The following is a 23,659-nucleotide window of genomic DNA, read 5'->3' as shown; positions in this document are numbered from 1 at the left end:
TCTTTTCTTGAACCCCTGAAAAGCTAGGTTAATGTTTCTGAGAAAGCAAGCTATTTTATCCTGTTGAATGGAATGAACTCTTCTCTGGGTACATTATAAGGCACTGACACCCCCCAGTACAGGAACATTAAAGGCAGTGCAGTTAGGCAATGCATTTTTCTTAGAATACAATGAAGCAGGAATGGTTTGAGAGTATAGTGTACTGAAAATCTTAACTTTAAAGTCAGATACTACATAAGGCATTTAGCAAGTTTAAATACCAAATGAGTGATACAGATAAAGTGCTACAGGAGCTGGAATGGAATTCTCTGGGGAAGTATACACGAATGAGGACTTGAAAGATGGCGGACACATTTTTCTAAAGGAGGAAATGAGACACGTGGAAAAAGGGATTACTATAGCAGAGGTCCCACTCTTAATTGCACTCTAGCAAAATTATGCTAGTACATTTTTAAAGACTGCCTCAATGACCTTTTAATTCAGGAAGGTATGATAGGGACTTCAGTGCTCTTTGCAGGAAGCACCCATTCAGAACATCCTGATGTATTAAAGGAGTTCCAGCATGTCCTGATCTCATTGTAGAGTCAATAATAGCAATAAAACAAAAAGTCACCTGCCTTATTTATTTTTATCTTGCCTACAAATTTTGTAGGGGTACATAGGATCGCTCAGGTTTTATACCAGTTAGCAACTCAAAGGAAACAAGTACATGGTGACTTAACTTTGTCTTCTGTGACAAATTTATCTCTTAATTCTCAACTGATTTTATTACATGTAACTAAATGCTGGTTCTTGGGGGTTTTATCATTCACCTCCATATTTTATTTCCAAATGGCTTGATCTACTTCAGCAAAGTTTACAGTACATAGGCCTTGCCACTTACCCTAGTTTAAGATCTATGTTCAGACTGCCTCTACCTTATTCAAAACAATTTATTCATCCTGCCTCATCAGACCTGATTTCTCTAGCATTATTTGGTTTTCTTGGTAATCTTGGTGTAATATTAGGCTCCTCAGCAGCCACCTGCCCCAAAGCAACTTTTTACCCAGTTTTGTTAGTTTGCTCTACTTTTCTCCTTTGGCCTCAACTTAATACTTTCGTACATATTTTCGAGTTCATCCATCATGATCTCCAAATTCTTTAATAAACAATCTTTTTTACTGTCCTAGAAATTTGTTTATTAACATTTCCCAGAAAACAATGTAAGTTCAAAAAGGCCTTTGCACTAGCTATAATCTCCCTCTACAGTCACCACTATTCTGTGAACCTTACCTTACAGCCCTTTGAGCCTATTTTCCACTCCCCAAATATTTATAGCCTCTGTTGAATCATTGTGCCCTCAATCTGGAGTGTTTCTCTTTACCTGCAACTTCTATGCAACGTTTACATTCAGCATGTTTGCTTTGCACTGTTAAACCTCTTCTAGACATTAAATCCTTCCAATTTGATCCCATAAAACTAAATATAAAAACTATTAAAACACTTATAACAGCTCTTATCAGTCACATCTCATTTGGCTTGCACACTTTCCCCAAAACAACTCAGGGCCCCACATTAGGAGTGGTTACAAACTCACTTCCTTACCCTGTTTCATTATTCTCTAGCTTTTATTTGCCACCACTCAGTAATTGTTTACCATCCTTCACCTTTGCTTTTGATTCTAAGTGCTATGTGGAGAGAAATGACAAGTTTAGTCACTAAGACAGTACCATTGTCTACAGCAGATCCTGAAACTGGGAACTCCCGAACGCATATGTCTGAGCCCACCTTTAGTTTGACATTCTGTAGCTAAAAAGATGTCTGATATTACTCCACATTTTAAAACTCCCTTCACATGGCTTGGGGCCACACATCCCCAGCTCTTATTTTTTATTTTGAGACAGGGTCTTGCTAAATTGCTTAAGTCCTCCCTAAGTTGTTAAGGCTGGCTTTGAACTTAAAATCTTGCCTCATCCTCCTGAGTTGCTGGGCCACCACACCTAGCTCACATGGCATTTTAAGACTACATAGGCCAGGTACAATGATGCACACCTGTAATCCCAGCAATTCAAGGTTGAGGCAGAAGGATTACAAGTTTGAGATCAACCTCAACAATTTAGCAAGACCCTGTTTCAAAATAATAAACAGGGTTGGGGATGTAACTCAGTATATAGTGCCCCTGGGCTCAATCCCCAGTTTAAAAATTTTCATCTCTTCATTCTATGCTTGTCTCAGTAATGAATTGCTTACGGTTTCAATAATTAGCACATAATTATGTGCTAATTTTACATTTTTTTTAGCTGTTGAAGAACCTTTATATGTGGTGCTGAGAATCAAACCCAGTACCTCACACATGCTAGGCAAGTGCTCTACCACTGAACCATAACCTCAACCCACTAATTGGCACATAATTTCATTCCATCCTTAAATCCTCTCTAAAGGCTCTCCCAACTTCCCATACCTGTTTGCTAGTTGCATATTTGAAAGTGTATTTTTAGGCATATAGATTAAATATTACAGAATTCTGGCAAGAAAAAAAATTCAAATCCCATTTAAATGCAGACTCACTCATGGAAAAGTCTAAAGTAGGAAAGGACATTACAGGATTGACTCATTTTATGTATAAAGATACCTCAATTTCATGCCCTCAGAATTCCGATTAAGGCTCTTCCACTGAGTTACTGCTGTGACTTTGACCACATCACATGGTTTTATAGCCTCATCTATAAAACATGTTAGTATGAATAATCTCTGGGGTTTAACTTGAATAAACTGGTTCTACTAGTTGAACTAAAACCAATACTTTTTAACCACTTTTGCTTAGATTAAACCATTTGATCTCTAGGTTTTAACACTGAGAGAGGCCATTTTGTAACAATGCTAGAGTCAGGGAGTCTTTCAAAGTTTTCTAAGATCTTAATGTGCTTTTGCTTTTTGTTTCCAGATTATTATATATGTCAGTGATTAAATGTAAGTACCTTTTTAGTACTAAAACTTATTTCAAAGGCAGTTTTATATTTGTTGCATTCATTATCATTATTGTACCATAGCTGTTAAATACAAAAGTAATATACCTCGTGGAAGTTTTCAGCTGTTAAATACAAAAGTAATATACCTCGTGGAAGTTTTCTGCTTCTCGTTCTTTAATTTCAAGGTCAATTGCTCTCCTCCTTGCTCGTTCTTCTTCTATCTTTTTCTGTATTTCTTTTTCAGACAACTGTCCAATTTTTTCAAATTTGCTTTTTAGATTTTTAGCTTGAATAGAGCCGCTTCTTTTTAATTTGATTAATTCTTCATATTCTCTGCTCAATCCAAAAGTTTCATTTTCTTCTTCCTCCTTCAGAAAAATTAATACATGTTGAATATCAACAAATTAGTTTTTCCCCAAATATTTGCAGAGATATGTACCAAGATGCCCAGTAGATGCCTGAAGCCACAAAAGTACTGAATCCTGTGTGTACTGTTTTTTTTCTTATTCATTCTTAGCAATTTCAGCATACAAATCTTTCTCTTATTAAATCAGAAAATTTTCACTTTAAAGGAAGTTATTTACAGCTTCTCTGGTATTTCCAAATTACCATCATCACTACTCTTGTGCTTTTGGACCCTTTTCACTTTAAAGGAAGTTATTTACAGCTTCTCTGGTATTTCCAAATTACCATCATCACTACTCTTGTGCTTTGGACCCATTATTATGTAAAATATAGCAAGTACTGCTATCCTGTGACAGTCAATCTGATAGTAGAGACTACAAATCATACCACATGGATATGCTGGGCAAAAGGATAATTCCTGTTCTAGGCAGAATGGAGTGGGACAGTGAGAGATTACATCACACTACGTAGAATGTTGCAGAGTTGAAACTTGTGAATTGCTTATTTCTGGAATTTAATATTTTGAGACTATGGTTAACCACAGAAAGGAAAACTTCAGGTAAGACAGGGGACCTACTATAATTTGTAAAATAAACCATCAAAGAGTGCAGCATTTCTTATTTGAAACCAAAGATGAAGCTTAAATTAGCTCTTTCCTCAACACAAATGTCCAAATTTACCTAAAGTGTTGGTATAAATTTAGAAAACATTTTATTCCATGTAAAATATTTTTGTCATGGAGTATAAGTACACATCTTTAACATTCCACATTAACCTGCTAAAACTAAAATATGCATGGCAAGATTAATTTTTACTAGGAATTAAAAGAAGATCATTTAGGGGAAGGCAAAAAATAGAATTGAAAGAACACTGGGCTAGAAGTAAGCTATGAATTACAGTTTTGGTTTAGGCTTTTTGCCTACTTGCTTACCCCACTGGACATGATTTTTTTTAATCTTCAAATAAAGCCCTAGAGTGCCAGGTGCAGTGACACACACCTGTAATCCTAGCAACTCAAGGGACTGAGGCAAGTTCAAGGCCAGCCTAAGCAACTTATTGTGAGACCCTGCCTCAAAAAGGACTGGGAATGTAGGTCAGTGGTAAAGCACTTGCCTAGCTTGTGCCAAGTCCTGGGTTCAGTCCCATTACCAGCACTGCAAAAAAGCAACAAACTCTTGGACATAGGGTACAGTAACTTGATAGCACCAGAATGCCTGACCATTAATTTTCCATGTATTAACTACATTACTTCTAATAAAATACTAACATTCTACTTTAGAAGTGAGTTTTCATAGACTATTTTCAGCTTTATTAAATAATTGCTATTAAGTTTTGGGGAAGGTGAGGGAAAGACACGAACGATTTCCTACAGCATATTCATGGTATTTTAATTATAATTTCTGTTCATATGGTATTTATATTCTTAGAGCCAGCTATATAATTTGCTGAGCCACAGCCAAGGCAGGGGTGTAAAAATTCTCATAACCTACTGCCCCAACCTATGACAAACAGCAACTTCTAGGAAACTGCCACCTCACCTCTGTGTAGAGATCAGAAGTTGATAAGAGGATGCCACTAATTTGCCTGCCAAACATGCTATGGCATTGCCAGTCGAAGACTAGGACAGTCAGTGCTCACCTTGCTCCTATTCATATGTACGACACTTCAGGGGCCCTCTCTTCTCTTGCCTTCTGCCACCTAGGCAACGTGAGCCACCCTCACAGAGGATGAGGGTATCCAGGCATGGGAAGGTTAAACAAAGCTTTGGGAAGGCCACTTCTGAAAGCCCATTCCAGGGGGTAGGGAGGCAGCAGGAAGCATGGGTAAGCCAAGGCTCCAATGCCCTAAAACACCTTTCATTGTCCAATCATCTTTTACTTAACGCAAATTCAAAGACAAAAATTAAGGCTTTCAATATGGCAATCTCAGAGGATTGAGTCACATGAAGTATTCTGAACATGAGGTCCTGTGAGTACACAATTTGCATGCCCATAAAACTGGCCCCATGTGTAATATATACATTTATTTTAAAAATTAGTTTCAATACTACAGAGATCATACTAAGATACTTAACATCACCACAGTTCCACTTTAGGATAATTTAGTAAAACAATGATTCAAATACATGCTAATAGGGCTGGGGATGTACCTCAGTGGTAGAGAATGTGCTTTGTACTAGCCCCTCCGTTCAATGCCAAGGACCAAAAGATAAAAATACACTTAGTGAAACGGATAGCCCTATTAGTATCCATGGTTCTGTAGTTTTTACTTTAAATTTATCAGTTTGTCCATTTGTTTTAAGGAAAATTCATAGATATATTGAATATAGTACTTTAGAAAAACAGTACACAATCATGATGCACCCACATAATTTTCAGTTATGTAGGAAGAATTATTAAGGAACTACAGGACTTATCTTCATCACTTGAAAACATTATATATATAACATATTATATATATATATATTTATATATATATTATATATATAATGTTATATATAACATATTATATATAATATATAATATATATATAATATATAATATATATTATATATAATATAATATATATTATATATAATATATAATTTATATATTATATAAATATATAATATATAATATATATAATATATATAATATATATATATATCATTAAACTAGCAAGGAGGGAGTTAGCAAACTAGAAGTACATATAACTGCTGAAGCCTGTACCACACATATGCCCCATAGGAGTTTGTTGAGTATCCTTTATGTGAATAATATAAGGTTACTTGTTGTAAGGTAATAGAAGATAAATAGTATATAGATGTTTCTTAAAATCTTACCTCTCCCATTTCTCGTCTCAGTTGTTCAAATTCCTGTTTCTCCATTTCTAGTTTATGCTTCCGTTCCTCCTCTGTTCGCCTTTTTTCTTCTTCCATTTTTTGTTTTAGTAGTTCCTCAAAATTTATTTCCAGTTTTCCCGGTGTGAGAGATTCTTGAGAGATTGTTTTATATATTTCTGGGGAGTCATCATCTACTACCTATTTGAAATAATTCCTTTATTAAGTTTGCCAGAATTATATATGCTAAGAAAGGAATATTTCTTGTAGAAATTGGGATTCCTTAAATAGAAAGGTTTCCCAATGAACTAAAAAAAAAAATACAAAACAAGGAGATCGGGGCTGGGGTTATAGCTCAGTGGTAGAGTACTTGCTTAGCACATGTGAGGCACTGGATTTGATCCTCAGCACTACATAAATAAATAAAATAAAGGTATTGTGTTCATCAACAACAACAAGAAAATCCAGGAGATCATAAATTCTCTTCAAAAGTATAAAACAATAAGGGAAGATATTTAGAAAATTAAGGACAGGTATTTTGTAGTTAAGGAGAAACTGATAACCATCTATTCTCCATTCCAGTGAACAAAAATAATTTGCTTTTATTTATACTGTGAGAAATTTGGATTAGATATTAATATTTTATTAATAATATAACAGATTAAAATGAATCTCTATTCTGGTAATTAAAATAGAACATTTCAGCTGGGTGCAGTAACACATGCCTGTAATCACAGCTACTGGGGAGGAAAGCAAGTCCAAGGCCAGCCTCTGCAATTTACTAAGGCTGTCTCAAAATGAAAAAAAGGTAGTAAAGCATCCCTGGGTTCAGACCCCAGTCCTAGAATGAATGAATGAATGATGAAATAAAACATTTCAGTTATAGTCTTGTCTGAGTGAATTAGATAACCCATCATTGAGCTCCTCATAATTAGGGGGAACACTTTTTTTTTTTTTTGCGGTGTTGGGGATCAAACCCAGGGCCTTGTGTTTGCAAGGCAAGCACTCTACCAACTGAGCTATCTCCCCAGCCTAGGGGGAACACTCTTAATGCTCTAATTTTATTATACTGATTTATTTACTGCCAGGATAATTTTTAAGAAATAATAGTTAATACTTAGAGCTGCCAATTATAGGCACTTTACGTATGATTATTTAACACTGCAATCTTATGAAAGCTATATTAATATCCTTGTTTTACAGATGAAGAAACTGAAGCACTGAAAAATAACTTGTGCAAAGTTAAGATAAATACAAGGTGACAAAGCTGGGATTCAAACTTCAAAATATTTCTAGTAAGATTATAAATAATACACTACCTTTATATAATTTCATTAATTTACCTAGATAACTAATTAAATTAGCAATTTAAATAAATACCTGCCATTTGGCTGTGACCTTGGGCAAGAACCTACCCTCTCTGAGTTCCTTATCTGTGACAACTTTCATATAGGTGTCATGAGGACTAAATAAAGTTTGGAAACCCTTAGCTGTGGTAGTTTTATTCTTACATTATCATTCTCTATTATATATAAGGCAATTCCTAAATTGCAAATAGAAAATTTGCTTCTGTTAACTTGAATACATTTTACCATGAAAAAGAAATATTTAATTCTGTTTTTCTGTCACCTGAAGGCATATGCATACACCACTGATCTGCACTATGACCCTGTGGTTAAAATAGACAGGAGAATGAGAGAGGCTCATTTATTTGATCCAAGTTTTATCAAGGCTCTACACAGAGACTTTACCACAGAACTAATCCAACTCTCCAACAATGTTCAAATGGTTTCAAAATCCAAAGATTGCCCACTAATTTTTTATTTAATGTATGAACAAATTAAATCAGCGTGCAATTACAATATTTGATCCTGAATAAGAAACACTAATGAAGAAACTTTCTTTTAATTCAAAATGTCTTTAGGAAACTTGGTATTGGTTTAATGCCTTTTTTCCTTCCCTGCACTTTTTCCACTAGTAAATCATGGTAAAAAAGGCAGTTTAGGCCTAAAAAACCCACCTCCTTTACTAGGTCTACTGATCTTCATACTTATTTCACTCCTACATCTCAACTTGCTTATTTTATTCTCCAAAACTTAAGTGTTTTAACCATGTATTTTTTTTTTATGTAGAAACCATTTGTTAATGAGGGATTATCTGATGCACACAAGATCATTTAAATATCACTTATATTAAAAACATTTATTGGGTCAGGCACAGTAGCACACACCTATAATCCCAGCGACTATGGAGGCTGAGGCAGGAGGATTCTAAGTTCAAGGCCAGCCTCAGCAACTTAGCAAGGCCCTAAATCATTTAGTGAGTTTTTATCTCAAAATATAGTTCAGTGGCAAAGTATCCCTGAGTTCAAACCCCAGTACCAAAACAAACAAAACAAAAACCAATTTATTGAAAATCTGTTATACTAGGCATTGTGCCACATGTCTGATGAATAGTCTCATCCTCACTGAAAAAGACAGCATATGTAATAACAATATGTATTAGTGCTATTTAAGGGGAGTACTAATTGCCATAGGAATACATAGAAGTTGTTTGTTATCAGGAAAGGCTTCTCAGAGGCAAAGGAAAGTTATAAATAGGAGATAGCAGAGCATAGGGAAAGGAGAAAGGGATAAGTTTTAGACAGTATTTGTGAAAGCCTAGTGGTTCTCAGATGAAAGAAATGAAAGAAATTTAGTATGTCTGGAACAAAAATGAAAAATTAAGGTACATCAAGAAATGCAACTGGGCCTGGGGTTGTGGCTTAGTGGTAGAGCACTTGCTTAGCATGTGTGAGGCACTGGGTTCGATTCTTAGCACTGCACATAAATAAATAAATAAATAAATAAATAAATAAATAAAGGTCCATCAACAACTAAAAGGAAAATTTAAAAAATGAAACTGGAGAAATATACAAGAACAAAATTATAAATAAACTTGAAGTTTTTAGATTTTTGCTTTGGGAAGTCGAAAAATATTAAGCAAAAGTAATAAAGTATCTCACTACTGTGATTGAACCCATGGGTACTTTACTACTGAACTACACCTCATAACCCTTATTTTTTATTTAATGACAAGATCTCCCTAAATTGTGACCTTTTGTTCTTCCTGCTTTAGCTTCCTGAGCAGCTGGGATTACAGGCCAGCGTCATCATACTTGGCTTTTTTTTTTTTTTTTAAAGAAAGATCACTCCAAGGGCTGTGTGGTATAACTCAGGCACAAGGCCCTAGGTTCAACCCCCAGCACTGCAAAAGAAGAGGAGGGAGAAGGGGAGGAGGAAAAGGACAGGGAGGAGAAAAAGAAAAAGACTGCTACTAGCATTATAGGGAAGAATGGATTACAGGTAAGAAAGCAAATGAATCAGGAGTTGATCCCAAGCAAGGAATATCAGTAACCCAAATTTTATAGTAATCTCAAAGGGAAATGCTAACAGATTTTAGAGTAGTTGAGAAGATAGAATAAATGAGACTTAGTGACTGACTGGATTTCAGGCATGAAAAGGTATAAATATTTAAGTATTCCAAGATTCTGATTTGAGCATCTAGGTGGGTCATTAAGCCAAATGGACACCTAGATATATATGCTTGAAACTCACCCAGAGAAACAAAAAAAGTTATTACATCACTGAAGTCAACTAAAATATTTCAAGAAAAGGATGTAGTGGTCATGTGTCAAATTGCTTGAAAACAGTTTGTCAGATAACACAATTTTCCAAACATTAAAATGGTATAGAAAATATAATTTTGTGACATTTAAGTTAGGTAACAAAATCCTGGAGTGATAGGTGAGCATTTTAGAAAAGTTAAATAACTGATCAAAATGATTCCAGCCATTTAATATACATTGGATGGGAGGAAAACTGAAAAGAAAGAAGGAAAGAAAAAAAATGAGTGAAGGAGGGATAGAGGTAGTAGGGAAGAGAAGGAGTGAATGGAGAGGAAGCAGGGGAACATGTGGGGAGGAGACACCCTGCTTCTTCCTTAGGCACTCAGTTCTGGAAAACAACTTCCCATAGAAAAAAGATAATTTTCAGTCCTTTTTACCAGGCATGGTAATTTAATCAGAACCTTCTCAAAAGTATATTGAAGTAAATACCTTCAACTGACTGATATTATTTCATGGAAGACTTTAAAACCTGTTTGCCGTTTCAAATCTTGGCACAGATTCGAGAAAGAACAGGATACTCCCCAAAATCAAATGATTTCTGTTAACATGCTCTAAAAGCTGAATGCTAATGGCATTTTCCATTTTGGTTCTGTCTTACCATGCTCCTTCGTGCTTCAGCAAATGCCTTCTTTTCTTCCTCTATTCTTCTTCGGGCTTCCTCTTCTGCTTTCCTTTTTTCATCTTCTCTCCTTTGCCTTTCTATTTCTTCAAAACTCAGTTTGAGCTTACCAGGGCGGTATCCTTTAAATTTTTTTTCCGTGTCTTGGTCTTCCTCATCTTCATTTACCTAAGCAAAGAAATGATTCATTATTAAGAATTGAGATTCATTAAAAATAGCAATGAATTAGCAATAAAAAGCATAGAATTAGCTTTTTTAGCACAGGGGTGTTTCGATGTCCTTAATACACTTGGTCAAAATCCTGTTCCTTTTTAATGACTTATATGATAAAATCTTCAAATTTGGAGAAATTTCAAGTACAGATGTACCCAAGTTAAATAGAACTTCCCAATCAAAACAAGTTTTTAAATAAATAAAATGGAATATTTAAAATTTTTGAATGGGTCACCCTGAATATTAACTCTCCCAGAGCAAGCATAAGATGTGTGTTTAGGTACTTAAATTGAGGTGCAAATATAACCAAACAGTCTTTTTGGTAGACTCTGCAAAATAAAGCTTTGTTGTTGTTGTTTTTGTTTTGATTTGTTTTTGAAATGGGATTGAACACCCAGGGACACTGAACCACTGACCTACATCCCCAGTTCTTTTTATATTTTATTTTGAGATGATGTTTAAGTTACTTAGGGCCTCACTAATTTGCTGAGGCTAGCTTTGAACTTGTGATCTGTCTCTGCCTCCTGAGTTCTGGGAATATAGGTAGGCACCACCATGTCCAGTTTAAAGTTCATGTTTTGTAATTTTTATGGATTTTTTTAAACTTCTTTTTTTTTTTTTTTTTGGGTGCTGGGGATCGAACCCAAACTTCTTTTTTGTTTAGTTGTAGATGGAACAATACCTTTATATTTATTTATTTATCTTTATGTACTGCTGAGGATTGAACCCAGGGCCTCACACGTGCTAGGCAAGTGCTGTACCACTGAGCCATGACCCTAGCCTCTGGATTTTTTTTTATACTATAAACTATGGAATTTTCCATATACTAGTCAGGTTAAAGATTATTATTTGGAACTATTTTATATAAAATTCAAGTTTCATGATTTTAATTTATTAAGTTAATTTAAATATTATTATATGATTAATAATTTCTATTTTTTGTTGATGACTATCAATGATATCTAAAATGTGTAAGTATTATGCAACTATAATTGCCCTCAAAGTAGTAACATTTTCAAATGTCTAGGAAATTAAAATTTTTGTAATGTAATCTTTAGATATCACTAATAAAAGCTGATCAAGAAAGTTGTGGTCACTTTAAAAATTACAGATGTTCCATTTTTAAATTCTTAACATTAGATTTGAAATCAGTATTTTTTTCTTGTTTCAATTGTATTTTTATTGATAAATCTATTAATACCATAATAACCGTTAACGTTTTTTAAATACTTAATATATGCCAAATCCTATTTTAAATGCTTTCTAGATATTAACTCATTTAATAATTTAAGAAAGAAGAACAGCTGTGCAGTGACCCATGCCTATGATACCCACGAGTTGGGAGGCTATAGCAGGAGGATCACAAGTTTGAGGACAACTTTAGCAAACTTAGTGAAACCCTGTCTCAAAATAGAAAGGACTGGGAATATAGTTTAGTGTTAAAGCACCTGTAGTCGATCACTAGTCCAAGAAAAAAAAAGGAAGCACTATCATTTTTGCCATTTTACCAATTAAGATGCTCAGATGCTCAGACATGGAGAATTTAATAACATGCCCATGTTTACACAGTTATAAACAGTTGAGATCTAAATCCAGGCAGTAAGGCTCCAAAATCCATTCTCTTAATCACTACATTATACACACACACACATGCACACACCCTACTGCATATTCCTTAGTAAAATATTATTTCAATATGTTCAAATATTTGAAAAGCTGTACTGAAACCAAATGTACATTTATAATTAGACCTGAAAATGTCCTGCAACCATGCAGGCTGAACTAATAGATGGACAGAAACCATGTTCATTGAGTATTTTGTGTGTTTCTATATAAGAGTATTGGATAAAATGCCACAAAGTGAAAACATGAAAACAATACAGATGAATTTTATATATAGGATATGTATATGTCTCAAAATATGTACATAGTATGCATATATGACACTTTTCTTTCTTTTTTTGGTACTGGGGATTGAATCCAAGGGTGCTTTACCATTGAGCTACATCCCCAACCCCTTTTATTTTTTATTCTGAGGCAGGGTCTTACTAAATTGCTGAGGCTGGCTTCAAACTTGTGATCCTCCTACCTCAGCTTCCCAAGTTGCAGGAATTACAGGAACACACCATCACACCCAGCCATGTCCTTTAATATAGAAAATCTTGAATTTATGGTAATAAGCCTTATCTAAAGATAGTTTCCCTAATGTGAAATGTAAGGTTTAAGTATATATATTTACCATTTGCCGCCTTGCTTCTTCAAAAGCACGCTTCTCCTCTTCTAAACGTTGTCTTGCTTCCTCTTCAGCTTGCTTTTTTCGGTTTTCTTGTCTTTGTCGCTCCAATTCTTCAAAAGTTAGTTTCAATTTTCCAGGAAAAAATGATTCTTTTTTTGCTTCACTTTGCATCTCATCATCCTATGAAAAAACATCTGTTAGTCATAAAGTGGAAGGCTGCTAACTTAACTATTTTGATTTGTTCCTTAAAATAATAAAAAAATTACCATGACGAATGAAAGACATTTTGCTTCTTTGAGAGATCGTCGTTGCTCTTCATGTCTTGTTCTTTTATCTTCTTCATGCTTAATCCTTTCTTTCTCTTCTTGCTCTTTTTCTAGATCCTCAAAATTCTTTTTTATTTTTCCAGGTGTTTTGTATGATTTGACAGGTACCACTGTTATAAGTAGTGAATCATCTCCTTCCTATTTTATAAGATAGATAATTAGCATAGAGCTACCTAATAAAAATTCAGGTTTTGGGGGCCTTTACCTCCATCATTGGTGAATGTCATTACATTGCCATCAATGTTACTATAAAGAACAAAAAATTATTTTTACTATGTTTCTCAATATTCACTGTGCATTGTGAGTTAATTTTATTGAAATCCATTGCTGACAAGGTTGAGAAGCATTCTATTTCCTAGAAGATAGAGTCAAATAGTTAATCAGATAAAACTGTAGAGACACTGCCTGAATTTCTCTCTCCATGCACTACTCCCACAAAAGGTAATGTACTCTAAATCAATTTGATGGTGGATAGATTCAACCTAAACACACACACAATTATATGATTTTTCTACTTCATGCAAGTTTTTAAAATACTTAATGAGTATTTAATGAGAAAAAAACCCTACAGGATATCCAAGTGATTTATTAAATGCTTTTAAGATAAAACTGTAGTATTTTTATCCTATTAAAATATTTTAAAATTCATTGTCTTTGAAATTTATTTTAGTTCCACTACATCATCTATTGTTCCCTCTTTTTAGAAAAATAAAGAGAACAGTTATAAAATATAAAACATGCCCCTAAAATAAAAATTTTCCAATTTATGTGGCTGTGGTTTTAGGCACACCATCAAATTGTTTGATTGATTTTTAACTTTCTCTGTTAGATAAAAAGGGATTACTAAAATTTTTGTGGTTGTTGATACATGGTAATACACACTGCACTCTATACTTGCATATGAAAACCAAAACACAAACTATAGGAACTCTGAGGAAAGAAAACAAATAGTGAAAAGAAAATTGCCTTTTACAAGCGTTAGCTTTCAACAATCTCAACTGTTAGTAGTGGTACAAGAAACATATAGTCTTGGCAGAGTATCCTATACTAAGATTGAGGTTTTTCCTTCTAAACGTAAGAGCAAAAACATACTTTTCTTTAAAAACACTAGAGTGTTTGAAAGTGTAAAAGTATGATCTTGCTTTCATAAAGCATCCTTATTTTTTATTGTTATGTTTATTATAAAAAGAGTTAAATACAAAGACCTTTTCATTTTTTCTTAGATTACAAGATAATTTGAGAATAAAATAATTTTAGTTGAATGTTTCATTAAAGGAAATGTCTGTTTACCTCTGATGCTGTTTCAGTTCCCGTATTGTTTATGTCCTCAATCTATATTGAATGAGAATTTCATATCATTACATTACATTGTATTTCTGCTTGTTTCCTTTAAATATAAAACTGAAAAGTAATTTAATTGTGGTTTATGGTAATTTTTAAAATTTATAATTTTTGAAATATTTTTATTAGCCAAATGTCCTTTCAAATGGAGATTAAGCCTTATACTGGCTTTTGCATTTTGAAATTTATATCAATATTAAGGAACAGCATATTAAGAAAAAATTAAGTTAAGCCTACCTTTGTAAATCTGGAAATTGAATAATGGACCAAGCTCTCTTGACCTGGCTGTGAGCTTACAAGCAGCAGTTATTAATTTAATTAACAATTTAAACAGACATTCAGAAACACTATTCCATTCTCTGGGTGTCCCATAAAAGGAAACACCTATCATTAGCAATCAAATAATTGTCACGATTATATTATACACATAAACAAATGGCAAAAATATAACTGTCACAATAACGAAGTGTGGTAAAACCATGTAGGCTAGTTTAGAAGGGAAAATAATTCTGGTCTCTATATTTTAACCAGATCTAAGTAGGAAATGCACTCATTTTAAAAGTGGAAGCTCCCTAAGCATGGTGGTGCACGCCTATAATTCCAGCAATTCAAAAGGCTGAGACAGGAGGATGCAAGTTTGAGGTCAACCTCAGCAATTTAGCAAAACCCTGTCTCAAAAAAGTAAATAGTGCCGTAGATGTAGCTCGGGCAAAGCACCCGTGATTTAATTCCCAGTAACACAGAAGTGGAAGCTCAATTTGACCATTACTCTTTAAAAAACATCATTAAGTTAGTTTGAGAGGCAGGCTAATATACTTGGCAAGCTGAAAATTGAAAGAAGATAGTTAATTTAAATAATATAATGTTTGAGATCTCAGGAAGAAGAAATACAAGCAATAGAAAATCAAAACCAATAGAAAGTAAGAATTCAAATTGTTTATTGTTTTAATTTTATTTGTAAAACCAATGGGAATGGGCTGGAGATGTGTGAGGCACTGGATTTGATTCTTGGCACCACATAAAAATAAATAAATGTATTGCGTCCATCTACAACTAAAAAATATATATTAAAAAAATCAGTGGGAGTCTGACAGTGGTTTATTCTTCATGAATTTAAGTGAATTTTGTTGTATTCTGGCTCATATTAGGAACTGGACAGGATAAGTACCTGCTTTCTCATCTGACTTCCTATCAAGGAATAAAAAGACATTTTATTTGGATACCCAGTTTCTTAAAAACTAAATTATTCTGAACAAATGGTTTATTTTTTTAAAAAATCAGTTTTTATACTCTAATAATTTAAATGTTTTATTCAGAATAATCTCATTTACTACAAAATAATTTATTTTGTTAGAATAATTTGCTTTGTTACAGTATTACTTCTTATACTGACATCCTAAGTAAGGGTGAACATTTTATTAAATGTTGTATTATACTAAAAAAAATACTGTTCCACATTGGTGCATTATAGTTGTACATAATGATGGGATTTGTTGTTACATATTTGTACATGAACACAATATAACTATAATTTGACCAATATCACTCCCCAAGATTTTCCCCTTTCCTCCCTATCTCCCACCCCTTGGTCCCTTTCCTTTACTTATATCCCTTTGATTTTTATGAGGTCCACCCCCATCTTTCTTTTCCTTTTTCCTCTACAACCTTCCCAGATCTTACTTAGCTTATTATAATATGTTGAAATATATTTGTAGTTTTTTAAAAATTTGCTCATTTCAAACCATTAACATAATAATAAAAGATAGAAGAATAATTTTTTAATTAAATAAGGAAACAGATGATTTGTCTAAGAGGTCAAGTTGTCGGAATCTTCACAGAGAACAGTTTTTCAGAAGTCCAGTTATGGTGTTGACTTTCAGAAGCCACCATTAAAGAGCTGCTTCCTAACTATTTTGCTTTAATGAAAGCAAACTACTTTCATTTCTTCCCAAATCAACTTCCTTTTTTTGTCTCCTTTCTTTTGAAGATTCCCTACTCTAACCAAAAGTGCTCTTTTTCTAAATTTCTTAATTTTATCCATCAGTGTATCATCAAAGATAACCAGATAATCCCAAATCAAGATATCCTCCAATTTTTAATTTTAAATATTTTTTCGTTGTCAATAGACATTTTATTTGTTTGTTTGTTTATTTATTTATATATGATGTAGAGAATCAAGCATAGTGCCTCACACATGCTAGGGAAGCACTCTACCACTGAGCTATGACCCCAGACCAAGATATCCCCCAAATTTTGGCATATTCATTTTTAATTCTTTATAAGATCCTAGAATCTTAGAACTGATAATTATCTTGGTTGTCACTCATTTAGCCACCTCCCAAACTCTGAAATCCCTTTTATAGCATCCCTCCTCCCAACCCCAGTGTTACTGGAGATTGAACCCAGGAGCATTCTGCCTGTTAGTTATAGCCCTAACCCTTTTTTACAATTTTATTTTGGGACATGTTTTTGTTAAATTGCCTAGCCTGTCTTCCAACTTGCAATCCTCTAGCCTCAGTCTTCCCAAGTAGCTGAGATTACAGGTATGCACCTCCATGCCAGGCTCCTTCTATAGCATTCTTGCATATGGATTTCTACAAGTGGACTTTGTAACATTAAGACTCTTTTCGACTATCTGTACCATCTTGTACTTCTTATATTGAAAGATACGTTATATCAGATTTCAGTGGAAATGTACTTAGGTTTTAAAAATACGCTTATATATTTACAAGATTTTTACCATCAATAGTTTGTAGTACCTACATATCCTTAATTTAATAGGCCAAAATTTTATTAGCCAAGATTCTCTGTCACCCTACCCATGTAGCAAGTATTTGGAGTTACTAAAGAAAGAGATTCTTTTTCATGATCGTATTTTGTTTACCATCTCTCTCTCTATGATAATCCATTGTCTTCACAATATTCAAACTCACTTTTTAAAAAAACACAGTTTTTGAAAAACTACTGTCCAAATATTCCTTTCTTGAAGTTAAAAGTGAGTCTGAAAGACTATAAAACAATCAGTGCTGTAAAATAATATAAAAGTAGACTAGGAGCTGAGGTTGTAGCTCAGTGATAGTGTTTGCCTAGCACCACATATAAATAATAAAATAAAGGTCTATCAACATCTAAAATAATTTTTTAAAATAAACTAACCCATATACATACTACTTTCTGCCAAATACCATATATTTTAATTATATATTTATAATTTTTACTTTCATTTTATAATTTATACTGTTAATATAAAGATATATTTACATATGATTACAATATAATGTATAATTTATAATAATTCTCATGTTATAATTTTATTTCCTTATAAAATTTCACTATAAAATGAATGATAATTTTTAATGACTAGAAGTGGCGGTAATAGAGCATATAGCATTCTTTCTTCAGAAAAGGCGGTACAAAGTAATAAAATATAGGAAATTCCCATTCTTTTTTATATCTCACCTAGTACATGTCATCATTTGCCACCATACAAGTGGCTGTTTTTGCCACAGAAGTGGTCACTGCAAAATCAGAGTAAATAAATTTCTTTGACATGCAAGTTTGGCATGGTTTGCTTTCAGTATACTTTTCTTTTGAGAAAGATAGTAGAAACAGGGAGCATTTCAAATAGATTTAATGTACTTAAATTAAAAACAGCATTTAAAAGTTTTGCTATTGGGACTGGAGTTGAGGCTCAGTGACAGCGCTTGCCTACCATGTGTAAAGCACTGGGTTCGATTCTCAGCACCAAAATATAAATAAATAAAATAAAGGTCCATTGACAACTAAAAAAATTTTTTCTAAAAAAGTTTTGCTATTAAAAGTCTGCATTTGTGTGTGTGTGTGTGTGTGTGTGTGTGTGTGTGCGTGCACACTTTTGCTTCCGGTATGTTACATGTGAAATCGTCTTATATCTTTGTAAAATCCTCTAACATGTCAAGAAAAGTAAGAAATGTGGACCGTAAAGGAACATGGACAGAATTTTAAGATCATAAAACAAAAATCATCTCAACATTTCACCTTAAAATAGGCATATCCTAGAGTTGGGGATGTAGCTCAGTGGTAGAGTGCTTGTCTAGAACGTGTGAGACACTGAATTCGATCCCTAGTACTGCAAAAAAAAAAAAAACCCAAGGAAAAAAAAAAAGCCCATTTTGCCTGTATCTTTCTAGGCATCTAATATTCAACATTTTTACTCAAGATGTTATTTTTAGGTTAGCTGCTATTGTTAGGCTTATGTTGTATTAAAATATTTTAATTAGGCAACATACCGATTAGTCTTCCTTTGTACAATTAGTTTCAGAAGAAAATACCAACTTAATATTTAGTGTATACCTGCTCGGCCCTTTTTGCTAATTCACGCTGTATTTTCCTCTTTTCTAACATATCCTGTTCAATTCTTCGTTTTCGTTCCTCCTCCATTCTCTTCCTTTGTTCCTCTTGTCTTTGTTTCTCCATTTCAGCAAATCTACCTTTAACAGTCCCTAAGAATAGATTTTTAAAAAAATTAATACTTTGATACATTTCTTTCTTTTGTAATTTCTTTTACAATTTACCCCTCCAGTTTCTTACCTGTTAGCTTTGGGACATAAGCCTTTTCTACTTTAGAAGCTACCTCTTCCTCATCATCAGAAGCAAGCATTTCTTTAATCTAGAGGGTAAAATAAATTAAGGTAAACATGTCTAAGTTAGATTAAATTGTTTTACAGTTGTCCTCCCTCATCTGCAGGAGATACCTTCTAAGACCCCCAATGGAAGCCTGAGCCATACATAGTACTGAGCCATATATATACTGTATTTTTTACTATATATACACATCTATGATAAAGTTTAATTTATAAATTAGGCATAGTAAGAAATTGACAGTAATTATGAAGTTTAACAATTATAACAATATAATTTAATAAAATGTATTTTAAAATTAAGAATTATTTGTTTCTGGTATTTTCCATTTAATATTTTCAGCCTGGTTGATTGCAGGTAACTGAAACAGTGGAAAGCAAACCTACAGATAAGGAGAGTTACTTAAGGAGAGTAAGTCTCCTACTGTCTATGGAGAGTTTAAATAAGTTCGCAAATACATTAAAGTATTTTAATTATAGTTATATGAAATGTAGCTATGAATAATAAATAAAATGTAAATTTAAAAAATGAAAATTAATAATTGCACATAATAAAATAAAATAAAATAAAATAACCTCCTGCTTTCTCCTGTTCCATTCTCTCTCTCTAATATATTGTTCTTTTCTTCTTTGCTTTTCGTCTCTAGATCTCCTTTGATTTCTTTCTTCCCTGGCTTTCTGCATGGCTTCAAACTTATCCTTTACATCACCCTTGCCAAGTTTTGGCACATAGGATTTTGGGACAGGTTTAGATGAAGAAAGCAGAATCTTCATTAGAAGAAAATAAAGAGAAGAAAGTTTAAAAAACAAAAGATAGGAAGAAATTAGATAAAGATAAGAATAGCAATATAAAAAATACTTATTGAAACAGAAAATAGAAATGAGTTTTAAAACTTTATTTGGATTATCATAACCTGGTTAGACACTATCTAGAACTTAAGTATAAAAATGAAATTATAGAAAATATGAGATAAATTTTATTAATATAAATATTTATTAATGTAAATTTTGTCCATATAAAATACCTTAGTGAAGAAGCTCCATTTGTGGATACCCATCTACTGAAGCTAAAGGTCAATAAAATATAAATATCAAATACTGAAACCAAAAGAAGCAACCTGTATTTACTATTCCATACTAAAAATTCAGATTTGGCCAGGCAAGGTGGCACTTGGGAGGCCGAGGCAAGAGGATCATGAGCTCAAAGCCAGCCTCAGCAACTTAGTGAGGCTCTAAGCAACTCAGGGAGACCCTGTCTCTAAATAAAATATAAAAAAAAGGACTAAGGATGTGGCTCAGTGGGTAAGCGACCCTGGGTTCAATCCCCAGTACTGAAAAAAAAAAAAAAAAAAATTCAGATTTTAACTCTTGCTTAAAAGTTACCAAGACTAATTTCACTAAATTAGATGAAAATGGAAACAAGACGGATGTTCAGGCTTTAAAGTTTAAAACTTAAATTGTGTATCATATTCTTGCTGGTTTTCATCTTTTTTGTTTGTTTAACTTTTGAGACTTACCTCGGCCTTTTGGGAAATATCATTCATATTTGCTCAGTATGGTTTTGGGCTGATGCAGCTGTGTATATTTTTGCACCTGTAAAACATTTTAATATTATACAAGAATTTTAATGACTTTATTTTTAATATGTTTTGTATTTTTATAAGTAGAAATAGCATATTATTTTCCCCTCAAAAAAATGCATGTGAGTATTGAGTTGTGATAACCTTCAACATCTTTTCCCAAGATTCAGGGCACATAAAATACAAGGTGCCTGGTATTAAAAGATCCCAGAAAGTTAATGGCCCAATACAGCTTGGTAAACATATCAAGCATACTTGAAAAGAATGTGTATTTTATAATTATTTAGTATATTATTCTATAAATACCAAACTGATTAAGATGACTGGTGGTGTAGATATATTAGTATTCAATATGAAGAATATTCTATTATTCCCTTTAATTCCACTATTTTTGTTTCATGTAATTTCAGGTTCTTTGAAACATGTACACATTATGATTGTAATATTTCCCTTTGGAATTGATCCTTTTGTTAGTATCAAATTTCCCTCTTCCTTGTGTTGAACTGATGTGATATTAAAATAGCCACACCAACTTTCCTAGCTTTACAGTTTGCATTGTGCAAATTCTTCTATTTTACTTTTAACCTATTTATGTTTTTATATGTAAAGCACATCTCTTAGACCTAGCATATAATTGGACTTTGAATTTTGCTTAAAAAAATTTGTTTATATATATGTATATATATATATATATATATATATTTTTTTTTTTTTTTTTTATAAAGGGCCTCACTATGTTGCCCAGGCTGACCTCAAACTCCTAGGCTTAAGCGATTCTCCTGAATCAGCCTCCTAAGTAACTGGATTACAGGCCTGCATCAGGTTCAGGAAGTTTTCCTTGAATCTACTTGGTGCTAGTTCTATGTTAGGATTCGAGATACAAAAAAAAAAAAAAAAAAAAAAGGCAACATGGTTTCCCTATCTTGCTCTGTACACTTACAGGGCCAAACTCCACTTAAAATGACCATAATAATAATGGCTTCTTGTGTGTCCAGCAATATACTATATATAAGACATACAACTGCTGGTTGTGATGGTGCCTACTTGTAATCCCAGTGGATATTTATTTATTTATTTATTTATTTAGAGACAGTATCTCTCTATGATGTCCAGGCTGTTCTCAAACTCTTGGGCTCAAGGCACGGCAACAGCCTCCTGAGTAGGTGAAACTACAGATCCTCCCCACCATAGCTGGCTATTTTATTTTATTTTTTTGATAGGCTTTACTTTTTACAGCAGCTGAGGTTCATAGCAAAATTGAGTGCAAATTACAAATATTCCCCAAATATACCTACCCTCACACAAGCATAGCTTTCTCATCTCCCACCAGAGTAGTACATTTGTTAAACTGTACATTGACACATTGTTATCATCCAGAGTCCATTGTTTATATTATGGTTCACTCTTGGTATACACCTATGGTTTTAGATAAATGTACAATGACATGTATCCACCCTTACAGTAGCATATCAAATAGTTTCACTGCTCTAATAATCCTCTGTGCTCTACCCACTCTTGCTCCCTCTTCCCCACAACCCATAGCAACCATTTACAGTCTCTTTAGTTTTGCCTTTTTTAGAATGTCATACAGTTAAAATTGTGTATACTTTACAAATTGACTTCAGTTGCTGCTTCCTTTTCTTTTCTTTTCTTTTCTTTTCTTTTCTTTTCTTTTCTTTTCTTTTCTTTTCTTTTCTTTTGGAGTGGTGGAAGAGGTTGTGGTGCTAGAGGTCAAACCCAGGGTGTCTCACATAAAAGCACGTGCTAGTCTACCATTGAGCTATACTTCCAACCCTCGCTTTTTTTTTTTTCCAATACCGGAAATAGAACCCAGGGCCTTCCACATGCTAGGCAATTGCTCTACAACTGAGCTACATTCCCAGTCTCTCATATTGATTTATTTCACTAATATGCATTTAAGTTTCCAACACGATTTTTCATGACTCGATAGTTAATTTCTAAAAATTTTTAGTTGTAGATGGACATAATAACTATTTTTATTTATTTATTTATTTATTTATGTATGTATGTATGTATGTATGTATGTATGTATGTATGTATGTATGTGGTGCTGAGGGATCAAACCCAGTGCCTCATACTTGTTAGGCAGACTCTCTACCATTGAGCCATGACCCCAGCCCCTTTTTAATAGTGAAGAATATTCTTGTCTGGATGTATCATTTTTATTTATCAATTCACCTACTGAACAGCTTTTTGGTTACTTCCAAATTTTGGCAATTATAAGTAAAATGAAAATTCATGTTCCTCTATATCCTCATTCGTACTTCAAATTCTCAGTGTTCTGGATTTCAGTCATTCTAATAGTGGAAAGTGGTTATCTCACTGTCATTTTAATTGGCATCTTTCTGATGATGTGGTGTTAAGCATCTTTTCATATGCTTATTTGCCATTTGTGTATTTTATTTAGTGGGTGTCTGTTAAGATTTTTGGCTTATTATTATTATTATTATTTTAATCAGGTTGTTTTCTTACTGTTGTCTTAGGAGTTCTTTGTATACTTTGGGTAACAGTTCTTTCTCTGATATATCTTTTGCAAATATTTTCTCCCAACCTATACAATAGCCACATGATGAAATGAAGTGAGGTGAATAATATATGCATTGTGGCATAGCATTAGGCTACTACATCTCTCTTTCTCTCTGGTGATTCATTCTTTACATAGTAGAAATTTTAAATTTTAGAGAAGTCCAGCTTATTGGTGCAGTCTTTCACAGATTGTACCTTTGGTATTACATCTAAAAAGTCAACTCCAGACCCAACGTCATCTAGACTTGCCTATGTGATTATCTTCTAGGGGTTTTATAGTTCTGTGTTTTACATCTATTTTGAGTTAAATTTTGTGAAGGATATAAGGCCTGTGGCCAGT

At 33.3% G+C, this 23,659-nt stretch overlaps 1 protein-coding gene across 5 annotated transcripts in view; it reads right to left on the bottom strand.

Annotated features, from left to right (window-relative positions):
* NEXN (nexilin F-actin binding protein) overlaps positions 1 to 23,659 on the bottom strand; it is a 48,590-nt gene that overhangs the window by 3,359 nt on the left and 21,572 nt on the right. For 2 of the 5 annotated variants that reach the window (XM_079137857.1, XM_079137858.1), the window contains exons 2-11: positions 20,710 to 20,785; positions 19,769 to 19,960; positions 19,143 to 19,221; positions 18,906 to 19,054; positions 14,523 to 14,564; positions 13,173 to 13,370; positions 12,910 to 13,086; positions 10,437 to 10,625; positions 6,175 to 6,372; positions 3,095 to 3,316 (exon numbers count right to left, since the gene is read on the bottom strand). In XM_079137857.1, the coding sequence (XP_078993983.1) occupies positions 3,095 to 3,316; positions 6,175 to 6,372; positions 10,437 to 10,625; positions 12,910 to 13,086; positions 13,173 to 13,370; positions 14,523 to 14,564; positions 18,906 to 19,054; positions 19,143 to 19,221; positions 19,769 to 19,960; positions 20,710 to 20,736 (1,473 nt within the window). In that variant the 5' untranslated portion in view covers positions 20,737 to 20,785. Of the gene's footprint in view, positions 1 to 3,094; positions 3,317 to 6,174; positions 6,373 to 10,436; positions 10,626 to 12,909; positions 13,087 to 13,172; positions 13,371 to 14,522; positions 14,565 to 18,905; positions 19,055 to 19,142; positions 19,222 to 19,768; positions 19,961 to 20,709; positions 20,786 to 23,659 lie in introns of those variants that run through there. The other 3 variants (XM_079137859.1, XM_079137860.1, XM_079137856.1) reach the window with 2 other exon arrangements.

Source organism: Sciurus vulgaris, assembly GCF_902686455.1.
Source record: "Sciurus vulgaris genome assembly, chromosome: 1".
Taxonomy (NCBI): domain Eukaryota; kingdom Metazoa; phylum Chordata; class Mammalia; order Rodentia; family Sciuridae; genus Sciurus; species Sciurus vulgaris.
Note: the sequence above shows the minus strand (reverse complement) of the source record. Positions and strands in the feature narration are given on the sequence as shown.